Consider the following 18,146-nt stretch of genomic DNA (forward strand, 5'->3'; position numbering starts at 1 on the left):
TTTATTTATTTTCCATATGATTATAGTTTAGAGGAATAGTTTTAAAGTTTTAAAAACATTTTTCATTAAGTCTTTCTTTCAATTTTTACATCACATTTGATTTATTAATTTATCATTTATTGAAATGTTTGATAATACTTTTGATGGTCAGATAGCTTTTTAATACAGTTTGCTGGCTCTTGGACCTTGATATCACCGGCCTTCAACTTGGCCGTCAACCACCTATAAATGTAATGACATTTTCTTTCTCAGAAAAGCAGCAATTTCTCTCATTTGAGAAGCTGTTAGCGTTGAATGTTTGGCATTTGTGCTTGATAAATGATTAAATTGACTGACTAACTGACTAATCTTCAAACTGTAATGATAAAAATTGTAAAAAAAACTTCCCTTTGAATTTAGTAACACTGGGGCCATAAAAAAAACTCAGTTACAAATGTGCTAGCAAACATTTGACTATTGACACATCCAGCAGACACAGAGCATTAACTTTTATTTAGAGACATGTTTATGGCCATCTGATACAAATAGTTCAATATTCACTCTCCTTATAGCTCTGATTTGATCACCAACTCCTGAAAAAGAATGAATGAATGTGTTGTAAAACCAAAGCAATAAGCTAAATGATCTAAAAGAGGCTACAAAGCTCTATAGAGCTGCAGAGTGTGTTGTTTTTGCTGAGTATTAGAAGTTGCTTCAGGCTAGAGATTGCTACAGTTGGATGTGGGTATGTGTTTGTGTTTCCAGTTACTGTTCATCTCAGTAGCTCTTTTCCAGGGACTCTGATCTGTCTGCCACAACCTTGTCTACCTTGTTTGTCTAACAGCAGTGCTGGCTGCTCACACTGTCTGTGTGTCCCTAGTTGACATCGATACACTCTGATAAACACACACTGCACTGCGTGACCCCAGAGGTGTTACTCAGTGCAAATTATAACAGTTCTTATTAGTCATGGGTTTCCAGGAATACCCCAGAGCTTAGATTAGTGTGAAGTCATGGCGATGTCAAGAACTTGATAAACACTTCAGAGAACCAAATGACCAAATGATTTACCAAGTGGCTCATTTTACATAATGTAACAACGTTCAAGGTTAATTTATTGTCAACGCCAAACGCCAAAACGAAATGCCGTTGTAGTCCCATTTTGCCACATAAGCAAAACAAAAAAACAATTATATTGTTCTACAGGCACCTCACCTCCCCAATATCACTGATTCTGGGTAGATGGCTACCAATGCTAGTATTGGCAGAGCCCTCCTGTCCTGGGCCAGTGTGTAATGTTTCCAACCAGGATGCTTTCTATTGCTCCTCTGTAAAAGTTAACAAGCACTTGGCTGGGGAATTTTGCCTTCTGAAGTTTCCTTCAGAAATGCAGTTGTTTTTGAGCTTTTTTCCACCGAGATGGAGATGTGATGAGCGTGTCAGGTTGTTTGTGATGCTGATTCCCAGGAACTTAAAACTGTTCACTTGCTCTACCTCAGCTCCATTGATGTAGACAGGGTTTAGTGTCTTCACCTGCTTTTTTCTAAAAATCAATGATCAGCTCCTTGGTTTTGCTGACGTTGAGCAGTTGGCTGTTTTCTGAGCACAGCTCTGCAGGATTGCAGTTGTTTGAAATCTGGCCAATGATGGTCGTGTCATCCACAAACTTCACAACAGAGTTCTCTCCATATCTGCGGTTGCAGTCGTGGGTGTACAGCGTGAACAAGAGGGTGCTGAGCACAACTCCTAGGGGGCTCTGGTGTTCAACACTAGAGTAAAGGAGGTGTGACCACCAATCTGAACTGCCTGTGGTCTGTTTGTGAGAAAGTTCAATGTGCAGAATGCTAAGGTTGCCTATTATTTTGATGGGGGAGACTGCATTGAATGCTGAGTTGAAATAAACAAACATACTTCTGATGGAGGTGTTGTTGTTTTCAAGATGTATGAGGACTGAGTGGAGAGCAGTGGAGATGGCATCCTCGGTGCCACAGACACTGCAGACTTCTTAGGTACAGGGACGATGGTGGCTGTCTTGAAGCAGGTGGGAACACTCTCTTGTGACAGTGATACGTTAAGAATCAGTTAGCTGGTTGGCACATGTTCTTAGTACACTGCAGGTGATGAGCAAATCCAGGCCGAGCAGCTTAAGATTGTATTTCACAACATTTTTTATATGCTCATTGCACTAGGGTTTCTTTTTTTTTTCCATCTCAATGGAGAGGAAACTAGATCTCTTACCCTTCAAAATACTTTAACAGTTTAGGAGAAAATGGCGTTTTTAGAGCATGGGTGTCTTGAGTGTCATGGACAGTCTACAGTTTTCCTTAAAACTTTAGCTAATTCTTAATGTATTAAAACCTACTGTACATGTGAGAACATCTGAAACAACTGAGTTGGGCGATATGATAATATTCTGTGAGAAGTCTACCGCACCATGAGAAGAAATAAAAAGACTTAAATCTGGACAAGTCTTCGTTGCTAGTTTAACATTTCATTTAATCAGGGATGTTTTGGCTCCCATTGTATTGCCAAATGTCTTGGCTCTTGGGTTAGTCGCATACTTGACTGGAGCAAGTCTGCCCTGATCATGTGGTCTGTCATAATCACCTTAGCGCCTTGAGATTGCTTTTAGCTTGGAAAGGCGCTTTACAAATAAAATGTATTATTATTATTACCACAGGAGAGTGTAAACTGTGAAGTGCAGGACAAATGACAGGTATTGTTGTTCTCTTCGATGGTGACTTTTAATTGGTTAACTAGTAGCACATTATGGTGCTGCCAGTGGAGGTGGATCTGTTCAGAACGACAGCGTTTTCGTTCGTTGGTCTAGATCCGGTCAGATTCCGTCTACAGCAAGTCGACTTTAAGATAATATTTAATTGACAAGATTTTTGCATCAATAAGTGATAAAGAATCTGAATTTGTCAGGTATTTTTTCACTTGATGAGACTTTCTCGTGTGGTTATTTTTCTATGAACATTTTACAATATTACAACATATATTAATATTGCAATATAAAATGACACATACTGCGATAGAACATTTCAAGTGCAGTCTTTTCTTTCAGTCTTCATATAGCCTAGAATAGGTGACAGGTGATGCTGGGGACCATGGGGTCAGGCTAAGGTCACACTGCACCCCCAGCCATGTACACACACACACACACACACACACACACACACACACACACACACACACACACACACACACACACACACTTGCTTGAAAAATGGCGCCCTTGCTTTCTCTCTCCGTCCTGTCTTCCTTGTCTAGACCCAGACCCCTCTGTAACCCCTACACTAACACACACACACACACACATGCACATTCCTTCACACTGTGAAACATAGGCCATCAAACATTAAAAGGATGTCTTACTTTGGAGAGTCACTGCTCCGCTGCGATGAGAGATAGAGAGGGACAGAAACATCAAAGTGGGGTATGAGGTGAAAGTGAGTGAGCAAAGTAATGAGGTACGATTGAGAAAAAAGGAAGGAGAGATAGAACAGGGGGAATGAAGGAGGAAGAGCGACAGACAGAGGGAGAGAAAGATAAGTTTGTAGTAGGAGCAGCAGCGCTGAAAGCCAGGGTCTCGGGGAGCACGGTCGTAAATCTCACTTTTGTTTCAAAGAAGAGCATTAGGGCCACCTGTCGACAATTAGTCCTCCCAGTGATACCTTATTGTGTGTGTGTGTGTGTGTGTGTGTGTGTGTGTGTGTGTGTGTGTGTGTGTGTGTGTGTGTGTGTGTACATTTGAAGAAGATAAACTATCTACAGAACTAATCATTTTATAAATGGTAAAATACAAAAAAGGAGCAGGTCAGACTCAGATATCAACTCTTCAGAAGAAAATGTAAGGTTTTCATAACTTTAATATTTTACAGTGTATAATATAGTCCACAGGAAATTGAAGTCAGGTTTCACACCGCTTTTATCAAGGTGTTAATCCATACCATATGGACACTAGCTCAGTTTCTGATAGAAAACACAAAGCCCCTTACTGTGTGAGCTACACGTTAGTCACTCTGTGTGCTCATAGTGTTACAAGCGTATTCATACAGCAGTGGATCACTTTTTAAATTCAATGTGTTACATTGACCTTCTCTTATTTTCTAAAGCGGGGTATGTCTGCGCTTGGAGACTGTGATCTCATCAGACGGGTTTCTGAAAGCACCTGCACCTTTCTTTTACCCACACTGCAAATAATTCTACAAACAAGCACGTGTGTAAAGTAGAGCAGTGGCTCCCAGACATTTTTAAAGCATGGCATATATCATCAAAAATAAATAAGTGACTGATGTTTGCAATCAATCCGAAGATTAGAAGTGAGCACCCTGGTGTTTGTCTCGTGATGTTATTCAAAATGTATTTTGCACCCCCTGCCATTTTTAACAGTTTTTCTTCCGAGTAATTCATTTGTGGGACAGCTAGCCTCTACAGTCGGACCTATAAAGGATTTTTGAGGCTGATTTTAAAATCCGATAACTATATCGGCCAATATTAATTATTTGCCCGATATATCATAAAACCTGAAAAAGTAGATTAAATATCTTACTTTTTCTAGTACTTATGTGTAATAATAATAATAATAATAATAATAATGCACACTTTTTTTTTAATTAAATATAAGCAGCAGCGATTATGTACTATGCAATTTCATTTACTGTACTGTATTTTTGGGGGGTTTCTGGTAGTAAGTCAATGTTAAATTATACTTGTCACACGAGTTCTTGCACCAAAACAAGTGGATCCTTACCCTCAAATCATCTATTTACATGGAGAAAAGCAGAATGTGCCAGAACGTGCACATCACAGGTCATTATCAGTTCACCGATGAGATGTCTGTGTGTCTGTCATTTTGAAGATATTGGCTCGAAAGCATCCTGCCGCATGTAAATTTAGAAATCCAGCCCCCTCAATCACTCCCGCTGCCACCAGCGTTGATGAAAACTCCATAATTTGCAAAGTTTTCACCGGATGAAAACAAATTGAGTTACACACGCTTTCGTGTCTGTTTTTGTGAGCCGGGTGTGAACTTTGGGCAGTGAAGGCGGTTTTCTTAAGTTGGCAGACAGCAGCATGGTGGGGCAAGCCTGGGCCAGGCCACCTAGCCACAACAGCTGCTCTGTGATTGTCGCCAGTGAGGACAGCGTTGATTTTTGGGCAGGAACTGAAGAAAAGTACACATCCTTCTCAAAGCTGCCAGCCCAGGCCACACTCAGCCTAAAAATAGAGGCCAGTAATTGGCCGTCTTCTTGTCACCGTTAAAATCTGGAATGGCTATTTACGTCGCTGTATACAGTACAATTCCCCCCCCCCCCCCCCCCCCACACACACACACACACACACACACACACACACACACACACAGACACACACACACCTTCTTTTTTCCCAAAGCTTTTCCTCTGTGTGATCAATGCATTGTCATTTGAAGTGCTGACTTATAATGTGACCGTTCCAAGCTGTAAATCGGGGCTTGTTTGCGGCCCGGCGCATACAAGGCTTGATTAGTGAGTGCAGTTTCTCTGCACAGGGCAGAGGTTATTGAGGCTGTACCAGGCATATGGTAGCCACTGTAGAGTTTCATTATTCACATGTTTTTGTGATCCAACCAAAGCGTACTCTATAATAAAGCAGCGTGCCGTGCAAAAAAGTTACGATCGCCGCAAAAGCAACTTGATCATAATAATTTAAACTTGATCTGTGTTCATATCTCTTTGTGAAGGGCTGTACTTTCCCCTCTAGTAAGGTAGATGGAGATTAGGCTTTTTATCTAATAATTAGGGCTTATTTGTTATACTTCCAGAATGAAATACGTGAAAGGTGTTTTGCGTTCCTCTTTTCTGTGACAGTTATGACTTGGTGTGCATTTTTTTAACAGGCTTGGGTGCCTTTTGTGTGTATGCACAGCTCTAGTCATACACTTCCCAATCATAAAACATCAAGGCGAGGCTATTAGTCAACAGGTTTGTTTCCTCACCCAGCAGAAGCCATGGTGGTCCGATCACTGAGCCATCTGGGCCCTGGCGCTGGTTCAGAGAGAAAGGGGGAGGCAAAAAACAAGGTGTGACAGGAAACTGTTAATTCACTTGTTGATAAAGGGACACTTCCTTTCTGCTATTAGAGGCTGACGGCTTGCTTATTTGGGTTTGGACTTTTGTTTTATCTCGCCTCCCTCCTCCCCCAGCACTCCCCTCCGTCAGTCATCGTCCTGCGGTGAAAAACACCAACTCTCTGCTGAGGTCGATGCCAAAGAAACATTACCTCATAACTGCTGATGTGTGACACGTATGTACACGACCTCACTGTGACCCTGACAGTATACTGAAGGTACTGTAAGTTTAATACAGTACAGTTGAATATGTTGAAATCTGTTTCACACACATATCAGATGGATTTAACAGAGCGAGTTAGCATGTTCATTTCAAACACTTGTAAACAGTATGAAAAGTGAAATAGATGACTTGTCCAGATTCAGTCATCATGATGAGCTGTGTTGGATCAGTGTCCAGCCTGAGACTGAGCTAACCAGCATTCGTAAAGCCACCACAGGCCCACATGTTCATCATGTTTTTTTATTTAATTTTCTGCTCTTTCATTTACATTTTTCTTTTTTTTAAACCTCTTTTCTGTCTTCTACATCCCATTGTAATTGCTATGCCGAAATTGGAGAGGGCAATAGGGAAAAAAGTCAAATCAATTTGAGGGAGATACAGAAATACAGCCGAAAGCTGCGAAGCTACAGCCAACATCAAAAAATACATATCATTAAAATACACATTACATTAACATGAATCCAGCATATTATTAGCAAAGATAAATAGGCCTGTTTGATTAAAATAAATAAATAAAAAGAATCCACAACATTGATGATAGTCTAACTGTTACCCATGAATCCTCGTGCAATCCCATGAGCTAGCTAACCGATGCTGTGCGGCACCTATAACTATAACTAGTGGCATATTATTATTGTAAAAGCTAAATATTAGATGCACCATAAAAAGGGATGTTTATACATGGCACATTAGGCCTACATGTTATTGTAGGCCCAGTTTAATATGTAACTCGATTGTATACATATGTAGTTAGGAGGGCCCTGAGATATGTTGAAGACCCTGCACAACCGGAATGCTGGTTTTGTTATTTAGTTTTTTTTTCTTGTGTAGCATAAGTGGACGAGGCTACAACTGCATTTTGTTGTGCAACCTTGTGTTGTAAAATAACAAAAAATGATCCTTGAATCCTTGAATTTCCCAACACCACCCAGAAATGCCCCAAAGTTATTGTCGTTTTCAACCAAGTTATGGAAAGTATTTTGTATCTTAATTTATCTTGCGACACTAAATTCCATCATTTCTATCCGTGGTCCAATAATTACATCTCCACATCTGGTAAATAAAAAAGAGAAAGAAAAGAGAAAGAATTGATCTGGTGCTCAGGTTATTCCTCTTGATGTTTAACTAAAGATTTGCATTTTTATTCAACATCAGACCATTTTAGTGACATTTTACTGCCTAAATACAAACGTCTCCAGGTTATCCCAAGCAACACAAGTGAGTATTTTGTCGAGTTTTGTGTTGTTTATACCATTGTAGTACAGTGCAGGGGAGATCATGTAGAATAGAAGTAGAACAGTGCTCTTTACCCTGTTCTACATCTTACATGCAGCTGTGCACATACAAAAACACAAGCGTGCATCTGCTGAGACTAAGACCAAAAACAATAGTTTCATTAGTAAAGAAGGAGAAATGAATAGTAGGTCTTGGAAGTCCTTTGCTATAATTACCCAAAGTCATGGAACTTACGCTACAGCTTGGTGGCAGCCCTGTGTTTCAGTACTGGAGTTGTCCTCTGAGTGGTGCTGTGTGGTCAGGATTCCCTGCAGTTTGGAGAGGGAGGAGCAGAGCAGCCGGGCGTGCAAACACACAGGAAAGGACTTGAAAAGCTTGAGTTGTCCTGCAAAGGTTTTGCTTTGATACAAATCTAGCAACGGAGAAGGAGCGAGGTCATTTCTCTGGCTTTTTTAATGAATGGTCACTTCCTTCAGCTAAAACAACTTGCAGCCCTCCTTTGGAGCTAATTTATTTTAAAGAGGCAGTCTGAACACTTTTCAGCTAAACGTTAAAAGACCCCTTACCTGTGTTCTTTGTTTTCTTTGCCATTTTCTCTCCTCTTTTTGGTACTGCCTTTTTTGTTGTTGTTTATAAAAGATTTAAACTGCTTTGAAAATGAAGATGTGTTTTTTTTCTGAGCAGTGTTTTGTTCTCATATTTAATATATTTCATTGGACACATCACATTCAAACCCTACTGTGTATATATCTTAATAATTGAACCTACAAATTGTTGTAAGGAAATATAAAATGACAAATGGCTTTCTAAAAAGAGCAGATGTTCTTTTAAAAGCATTTTTCCCTTAACCTGCCATATAGTCATATACAGACATATAGAGGATTAGGCTTTGTACATTACTCAGTACATTTGATTTAACAGTGTTTGTAACAGTGTGTGCCATCAAAGGTAAGCTAGTGTTAGCGGCTTGTATTTGTTGCAGGCTCCATCGGCAGGCTTCTCCCTGTGGTCGTCCAGAGCACAGCTCGGCTTAAGTCAATAAACGGAGAGCTCAGCGCAAAACCACACTGCAATCGAACAAGCTGTTTACTCTGAAAATTAGCCTTCCCCTGTACTTTTAGGGCTTTTAAAGCGACCAAAAATACACAGTGCGGGGAATATGTATCTTGGCCCGCGTTCGGGCTCCGCCAGAGACCTCTGTCCTTTTTATACGAACCCTAATAACTCAATCTCCACAACCACTAAACCCTCTTATCACTGGGTGCCCGCCACTGCACTCATCATTATTTGATTTGCAAAATTGGAAGGTAGAGATAAAAAAAATAAAATAAAGCTGGCTTGCCATTACACACAGAAGGCACTTGTGGCTTCCAGCTTATTGCCTACCATGTGAAAAGTGCATGCTCTGAAAAGCCAAAGCCTTTCATTGTCACTGGATCAATAGATTTTACATCCCACCTTGGTCCTGCTGCAGTGTGAGGATAATGGTTTGTTTTTCTCTTATTTCAGTTTTCTTTTTTTTTTGTGTTCCTAAAGCTTACAGCCAGTAGAAGTGTTTGTCTTACAGTGGTGTTAGTGCTGAACAGGTCATTTGGCAAGTTATGGAATGCAATTGGTAAATATCACCTTATTTTATACTTTGTATACTGTATACCTCCTGATCTGTTGTAGGTGTACAGTATACATGCATAAATCCAATACTTACACCTGAGTTACCTTTGTCTTTTAAATACTATATATTTAGTATAAGAGAAATTATTGTTGATAGAAAACCAAGATGATCTGAACTAAAACTGAAAAATAAATGTTATAGATCACAAACACGTCTCCACTCCTGGAAAGAAACCTTGTCCTTCCTGACTCTTAACTCCTTGTTTGCTCCTGTCATGCTTAAGTGTTTTTGACACGCCATTCACTTCGACGTGGATGCTGTCAAAACTCTGCTGGCTAAATTCGGATCAAATCGGCCATTCTGTTTTTACCCGCTATTCAAACAGAGCTTCTGTCACAGCTGAACATGACTGCAATGTCAATCAATCAGCATTAGATCAGGGTCATTTTTAAATGCTCTATGTGTGCGACCACAGGGTGTGTGTTTTTGGATGCAGTGTGGAGAACGAGAGGGTTTGGGATGTTTGATTATAAATGCAGATGAAAGAAGACGGGGCTGCTTTGATACAATGATTAACAAACCACCAACCTCAATTGAACTCTGCATTAACTGCAAGAAAATCACTATTATCACATTATGATCGTGAAGGAAATGTTGAATGTTTCAGTTTGACAATTTATTTTGCTCATATAGACAGAGGAGGATGGCTGTGAGTCTCATCGTCTCCTTTTCCTCTCTCTTATTGGTTCCTTTCTCTCGGACCACTGGGTTATAAGAGGAGAAGCATTGAGACACAGACAGATTGACAATCTCCTCTCTTACCAGGGAGGTTGGATCAGGAGGCTTCTTCTCATGTTGCGTTATGCATTCTGATGTGTTCTTCTTTTACCACATATACCGGTAATGACAAAGGTCATTTTGATTGAGATTTTAAAAAAAGTTGGAAATACTAAAACAATCTGTTTTGTAGAAAATATTTTGTACGAATTCATTCCTTGTGTTGTGTCTAAAATAAATAAATAATTAAAATTATTCTAAGATTAGAATGAAAAGAGATTCAAGTTTCATTGTCATTGCACACAGTAAAGGTACTGAGACAACAACATGCAGTTTAGCATCTAAACTATATATATGTTTACATACATATATACACTATATACATATGTGTGTGTGTATATATACATGTATATATATTTATGAACATGTGCAGCCGTGCATAAATGCTAGTACAGAAAATGCCAGAAATAAGAAATCATTTTTACTCGTAGTTTCCACCCTTGCAAAAAAAGCACTTTTGGCAACAGAACCATTTGTTAAACTTATACAATAACAACTTGTATTCTCCTCTAACTCATGTTACTTAATTTTGTGACCTAAACACAAGCAGAATGTGAGGTTACTTTTGAAATGCTTTGTTTATTAATTGATGCATCCAGTCGTTCTCCAACGGTCTCTCCCTCTCCTGCTCACTCTCTAAATTGATTTGTAAGTGTGTATGCTGTGTATGTGCATCTGTGAATTTGCGACGACCACCCCCCCTTCCGCCCCCCGCCAAAACACACACTCACACACCTCCTGCTTTCCCAAACATCCAATCATTAACCCGTCCCTCTTTACTGTGAGGTACTAGCTCTTTCACACAAATCAGATGAATGCTCTACACACACAACTCTACACTTCACCACACACACACACACACACACACACACACACACACACACACACACACACACACACAAGCCTACATGACTGACAGGGGACTATCATTCTACATTTTCTTTTACAGTCTTTGACCATAATATTACAGAAAATGTGCTTTTATAATTGTTGTAAGGGGGACTTGCATCCTTGAGCGATGTTTACCTCTAAAAGAGGGGACTTCCATATTCTGCAGTGGAACTGTCCGTACCCAATCTTTCACCAGATGAGTTGCTTACCACTGCGACTTTATTTGTTTCTTTCAACAATGGATAGCTTAACTTTAATGTTAACAATATTTAAACATTTCTCTGTGATGTAAAGGTTGCTTTACGTGCAAATCAGAAGTAACTTGGCTGCATGCACTAATATCAAGGACTTCAGGATTATCAACAAAATACACACACACACACACGGAGAAGATGTTGAGCTGTGCATGTCATCTGATCCAGTGGAGATGTCTGACCCCCTCGCAGCTCTTCGTGCTCATGACTCAGTCCTGTCTGATGAAGCTGTATAAACACTGACATGCTGTAAACTGGGAGATCTGATTTCAGGGAGCTGTTTGTGTGTGCAACTGCGTGTTTTCAAGTTTGCACGTGTTCTATTCACCTGACTGTTTTCTTATGATTATTTTTAGTTGTGTGTCAGAAGGGTGCATGTGTGTATTTGTATGTATATGTTCTGCTTCTGTATTGCTGTAGTTCCCTCTCAACTGCTGCCCTTTCCTCCTTAATACAACACAAACTTCTCTGAGCACGATACTCGTTTGCCACATGCAGCATGTTACACCTTTTAAAAATCTCACTTTCTTATCTTTTTTTTTTTACTCTCAAATATGATGAAGAAATCTGAAACAATCATGTCCTGGGAATTTTTTATTTTTACTGTTGAGTGTTTTTTTTTAGCTCCCTGACATGAGAAATGTCAATGAAAATACAAAACGTTAGCTTGCGGTTTGGGAGCGGGGGACTGGGCAGGAAGCCATTTTCACACAGGCCAGCCTGACCTCGACTCTTAGCTTTGACTGCAAATAGCAAACAAGCAAGATTTCTGTACAAAGAGAAAAGCCAGGGGGACCGGGAAAACCGAGAAGATAGATCCTCTGCCGCAACGTTACCTGAGCGAGAAAGGAAAAAAGAAGCCGGAGAAAAGACCTGATGGCTTTTCCACCAGTCTTCCGATTCCTTTGCAAAACAGTAAATCCTGTGAAGTTTATTTTCTTTGCAGCATCTGTGTTTTATAAGGGCTCTTTTAATTTGTTTTTACTCTGTCCAGTGGGGATCCCCGCTCCTTCTCCTTTTTTTCCCCCTCTTTGAATTCAACCTTTTTAAGCCCTCCCCATGTTCATCTCTGCCTCCCTTCTGTTAAGTTTTTTTTCACTCTCCCTCTCTTTCCTCGCCCTGTGGAAGTTAGTGTTTTAATAATTATACTTTGGGGAACTGTGATGTAGAAGAGCTTTCTTCTCCTGCACAAAAGGATTACATCTGAATTACAGCCACCCCCCCTCCCTTCTCTTCAATCCTCTTCCTCTCCCTGCTTTAATCCCTCCCTCTTTTAACATGTCTAGGACTATCATTTTATGAATGGTGGAACGTGGGTATAGACTGATACAGGTTTGCTGATATTGGCCAGTCTTTAAAGAAGTGTTTTTAGTAGGGGTGGTAACAGTCTTAATTGTTGGTGCAAATACAATACTTGTGTTTTGATGAAAAGGCAAGTTATTGCTAACTTATATAAACATGTGTTAACCCTTTTAGTCCTGCTCTAAACACAATATCATATAACATTTCCTGATTTAAATCAAGGAATCTTACATTATATTGTGGGAAATATCTGATCAAAGGAAAACTCACTTTTCAGACATGTCTGACTTCTTCTATCTTTTAAAGTAATGTCAAACATACAGTAGGTGTCCTTTGCCTAATTGTTCCATAATTAGAGCCAGTGCAGATTGAGCTGCAGGGGTTTGAGGGTGAAGAGTAATGATATTAAACTAAGAAGTGTGTTCTCAGTTTTCCCAAAGATTGTATCAATAATGTCATCATTTATTAGATATAGTTTATCATTTTACTCTCAATCTTATGATTCTTAGACACTGCTTGTGTTGTTAAGAATGATAAGACATGTATGTAAAGCTTTTAGGGGAAAGTGACTTCTTCAGTTATTTGCATGAGAGGGGTCATATCTGAAAGGGGAATACACAAACAAGCCTAATTAACATTACAGGTCGTCGAGCTCAACACCCTCAGAGCTGGCAGTTTTGACACTCCATCTGAGCGTGTACGTTCTTGTTGGCATGTTTGTTTATGAAACCCTGTAATGAAACCTGCCTCTCAGCCTTACGCAGCCGTTAATCTCTAACAGCAGTTTTAGTGACTGGATAAGATTCATGATCTAAATGCTGTTGCAGAGATTTTATTCTCTTGACAAGAATTCAATTCTGTCAAAAAGCATTGAACAGCCGGTATACAGTTTTCCTTACGCACTACAACTGTTGGCATTTACATTCATAAAGAGGTTTTATGTTTTAGGCCATGGAAATAGGAAGTAAGCAGAATATATCAACTTCTATACAAAAATATGTTCAAAAGCATAAAGTCTAGTCAAAACCATAAAAGTATTCCCTTGCTGGGACATCATAGCTTCTTTGTTGTCTTCTGAACTCTGCCTCCTTCTCTTTCTCTACCCCTGCATCTCACAGCTGCAATATCATCTTTAGGTTCAAGGTCTATCCCAATTTCCAGGGCATCACTCAACATGTCACCTGCCGAACCTGCTGCCTCTCAACCCAGATCCTCTTCGGCCCTGCTAGGGTTTTCTTTTCCCTTGACTAAAATATTCTCTCTGGCTGAACAATTCAAATAAGACACAGTGTTTGTGTGGATATGCAATGTCTTCAGAGCTTGTCCTTTTGCACGTTGGCTCCTCATTGGCAGACTACTGCTTGCATTGGATGCAAATTGGGTATTAAAAGAGGGGAGAGAAACATGAGATAGCGTGACGCGGAGTGGCTGAGGAGAGAGAAAGAGTGTGAAGGATAAAGAGAGAGGCTTAATGCGAGAAGAGAATGCAAATGCTGTTGAGACAGGGAGGAATGGATGGACGGACGGATGGAGGGTAGCTGGATGGATGGTTGGATTAAGGGAGAAAGAGAGACGAGGGTCAGGTGACAGTGTGACTTTTTGGCAGGGTCAGAGTTTTTCTCTGGACGACGGCGACGGAGCTGGATTTGCATTGATGGATCTTTTTTCCATGGGAATGTCATGTATCAGTGCTCGGGCAGATCACGCCCCGGTCATTAATCAAATCATGGCCTCCATCTAAAGCTGTCTGTCTGCCAGACTCTTCTCATTAGTCTACCTCACTCTCTCTCTTTCTCTTTTTTGTAGCCTTGGTCAGCCATGTTCCTTTTTGGCTTACTCACTACCTTTTATCTGTCTTTCAGTTTTGATTTATTATAATTAATTCACAGATACCTGAGCAATAGTTGATCACATGCATCAAGTCAGATTCATTTCAACAGACCATTTAAAAGATGACATTGTTGTACTAAGAGCAGTAGTTTCTGCAGTACTGTAGTAGTAGTGATAGGGACAGGTAGTAATGATAGCACAGCTGGTGATACATATGGCACAAGCTCTTTAATATTCAGACTAGATTTTGTGCTCTATGGCTTTTGGTGTTTCTGTGTGTCCAACTTTTCTTTTTGAAATAAAACTTAAATTTAAAATCCTTAAAGTCTAAATGAATTCTAAGAGTAAAAGTAATTGTGCAATAAATAATAATAAATACAATAATATGCATCAGATGTATAAAGCAGTGCGTATACATGGTTCTGTTTTAATACATTTCAAAGTTTCTACAATGATGGACACGTGCACAGGTCTGAGTTCCACTCCAACTGTTTAACATGGGTGGAGGTAAACACGCCCATAATCAGTTGTTTGCATATCTCTGCTCCACCACTCTCTCTATGAAAATAACAGCAAAGATGTGCATAATTACTTTGACGAAAGTCTTTTAACAGTGCTCAAGCAGCCATCCTTACCCGCTGCTATTACTCGTACGTCCGCACTTATCATAGAACAGGAAGTGACAATAATTGTATCTTTATACTGTCATCAGCAGCTGTATCTCAATCATTCAACCTCAAACCTTGTTAGAAATGTAATCAATAATCATTTAGATTACAGCACTCGTATCTGTTTAGTCTACAATAAAAGATCAATTGAAAAGGACCTGAACATGGGAACAATGAAACATGAGAACAATCTTTTTGACACAGAAAAGTGAGTGACTTTATTATATTATATTTCTCTGTGTTATGACATATCCGTATTACCATGAAGAGAGACAGGGAGAGTCAGGTCATTAGATCATTTCTCAAGTTCTCAGGCAATTTTACAATAAAACCCCGTTTAAATTATACAAATCCAACTGTTCAGTTCTAGAACAAAAAACCATAGCAAGCTTTTGTAAACTCATTTTAGTGTGTAGACTTTATGAAAGTAGAAGCTACACTTTCTCTACTTCAATATCCCTCCATACCTTTACTCACAGTATCTCCACAGCCACACAAACATGCACATCACACACCCTTGCTGCCTCTCTATCAGACATCCTTTCATGTATCATCTGGAACACGTTCCACATGAACTTGTCTTCTCGGTCTTCACTGGGGGTTATGACAGTTCAGGAGCACTTGTCCTTGAGAGACAGCACCGTGTGACTGTTAGGTCAACAGTGATCATCACTTCCCATCTCTGTCCGGCCACACCTGTCCTACAATCCACATTCAGGCTTATTTTATAAGGGGTGACCGCAGATAATTCAGTGGAGCAAAAGTGAAATGTCCATTTTCAACGAGGAAGCTAAATTCATTGACACCCCCACCCCCAATCCTTACCCTCCACTCTCCTCTTAGCTGAAGCACCATTATGGCTTTTCAGGCTGCTTCCTGTACATATTTCGTTCCTCGTCTGCCCCCTCCCCTCAACACAAAAGGTGGCTGCCCAGGCTCTGGGGGTGTAGCTTTTGAATTGTGAAGGACTTTCAGGAGCTGCCCTGGTACAGCCCTCTGTTAGTCTTACTAAGAGAGGAGCAGAAGGAAATGAAGGCCAGGTTTTTGTAATGGTCCCCTCTCCACCTCTGAAGGTCACACAGCATTGTTGGCCAGCGGAGGTCTAAAAGACAGCCCTTTAGAGGCCCACAAAGCGGAGGTTTGGCAGGACTAATGAAACTCAGAGCTACACGTTAATGATCTAAAAGACTGGACCAAAACACTCAGCAGTCCCTTTCCGCTCGCATTCAGCCTCCTCTTGATCGCTCCTTCCAAATAATGACAAGGCACTCTCCTCTACCTTTATTGTAACCTTTGATGTCCGCCTTGTTTTCTCTGTCTTCAAGTCCCCCCTCCCTCCTTTTCATTCCTTTATGTTGCACGGCTGTCACTCATCTATTAAAGCAACAAATGGAACAAGGAAAACATTCAGAGAGCGTATTGTGGTGCACCCACAGGTTTGCTCTTTATTTCTTTTGAAAGCACTTGATCTTGGAATTTCTTCTCAGGCTGCATATTGAATCAGCAGGATACACTTTATTTGTTGTCGCTTTGTCACAGGATTACAGGAACATATTTGTTTTATAATCCACGTTTCTTTCCCCCTATAGTGTAATGTTTCTATGTCACTGTTTCTTTTCCCATTATATTAGAGGGTCACCTTACCAACACAAAGCCATATTGTTACACATCGCTCTAGTGGTATGAAGTTATGCTTTTCTTTGTCAACGTTTAGAAATAAGCTTCCCTGAGATTTGTGCCTCCGCCCCAGTACAATGGAGGTGAATGGAATTGTGGTTGTGATTGTAAAAGCATTTAAAAATGACATATAGAAATTCAACAGCAACATGTCTTCTCAGAAACTGTCCACAAAACCAGTTTTATAGGGATTGTTCTCAGGAGAAAGTTGTTGTAAGAATTTAGCAACAAGCAAAACAAATAATTTGTCATAAAACACACCTACACATTTAGATCTTCTACTGACCAGGATGTTGCCCAGTTATATTTGTCCTGATTCAAGCGCTTCATAAATGTTTTAATGTAATTAAAAAATCATTTGTACAATATATTAAAACTGTCTTGCCACATGTTCACCTGAATATGTGCTTGGGCTTTGTTGTTTGTAAAAGTCATACATTTATACAACATGCACACTAGTGCATGTCATACTTTTTCTGCCAGAGATTATTTACTGCCTTACTAACAAATGTGGAAAAGTATTATCCAGTAAAATGGAGGCTGACTGTATGTGTTCAGTTAAATAGTAAGTGTCACAAACTAGCAGCGTCTCGCCTGGTTCAGCTGGTGAAGGTCATTAAAAAGCCCTTTGACATGATTGTGTTTGGCTGGACCTGTGTGTGTGTGTGTGTGTGTGTGTGTGTGTGTGTGTGTGTGTGTGTGTGTGTGTGTGTGTGTGTGTGTGTGTGTGTGTGTGTGTGTGTGTGTGTGTGTGTGTGTGTGTGTGTGTGTGTGTGTGTGTGTGTGTGTGTTGATTAACAGACTGCCAGGCACTAAAGCCTTTGTAATGTAGCATCTTGAGCTGGTTATTTCCAATAATTCCACAGGAGGCCTTGAACCTGGGGTTGTGTGTGTGTGTTTAAGGGGTTGGGACATAATAAATATGAAAATAAGAATGCAATGAAACAAGGTTTTTTTTGATGGAAAGAAAATGTGTTGTCTGCTGAATGCCTGATCAGCAATTTAAAGTAAGTGACTGATAAAAGTGAATTCTTAATTCAATGCAAACTGAGCAATGTTGACAGCTGTCTGTGTAGATAAACAAGGGACACCTGAGCACCAACACATGCATTCTGTATAAAAGGTTGTACCAGCATTCACACTGCAATTATCAGTATTCTGCATCTGTTACCTGGGAAGGCTCTGTTATGCTCCACTCCAAATCTATTAAAAGGAGATTTCTCTGACCTTGTTGCCCAGGGAACATTGAGTACTGAAAACATTGTATTTTTGTATGTGTTTCCAGCCAAGCTGAGCAGCCAGGATTCATACAACAACTTCACCAATAACAACATGGGGAACCCGCGACTGGCCCCGCTGCCAAGCCTCACTGTGGTGCTGCCTCTGGCTCAGATCAAACAGCCCATGACCCTGGGCACCATCACCAAACGCACCGGGTAGGTAGCACTCGTACACACCTCAGCCTCAACACTTCACTTTTATAAGCCATCTTTAAACACTCAATACATTATTATAGCACACT

At 40.2% G+C, this 18,146-nt stretch overlaps 1 protein-coding gene across 5 annotated transcripts in view; it reads left to right on the top strand.

Annotated features, from left to right (window-relative positions):
• The window catches only part of bcas3 (BCAS3 microtubule associated cell migration factor), a 343,002-nt gene that overhangs the window by 85,843 nt on the left and 239,013 nt on the right, over nt 1-18,146 (top strand). For all 5 annotated transcript variants that reach the window (XM_029445842.1, XM_029445838.1, XM_029445839.1 and 2 more), the window contains exon 16: nt 17,910-18,060. In XM_029445842.1, coding sequence (XP_029301702.1) covers nt 17,910-18,060 — 151 coding nt within the window. The remainder of the gene's footprint in view (nt 1-17,909; nt 18,061-18,146) is intronic.

This window comes from Cottoperca gobio, chromosome 13 (assembly GCF_900634415.1).
Source record: "Cottoperca gobio chromosome 13, fCotGob3.1, whole genome shotgun sequence".
Classification (NCBI taxonomy): Eukaryota; Metazoa; Chordata; class Actinopteri; order Perciformes; family Bovichtidae; genus Cottoperca; species Cottoperca gobio.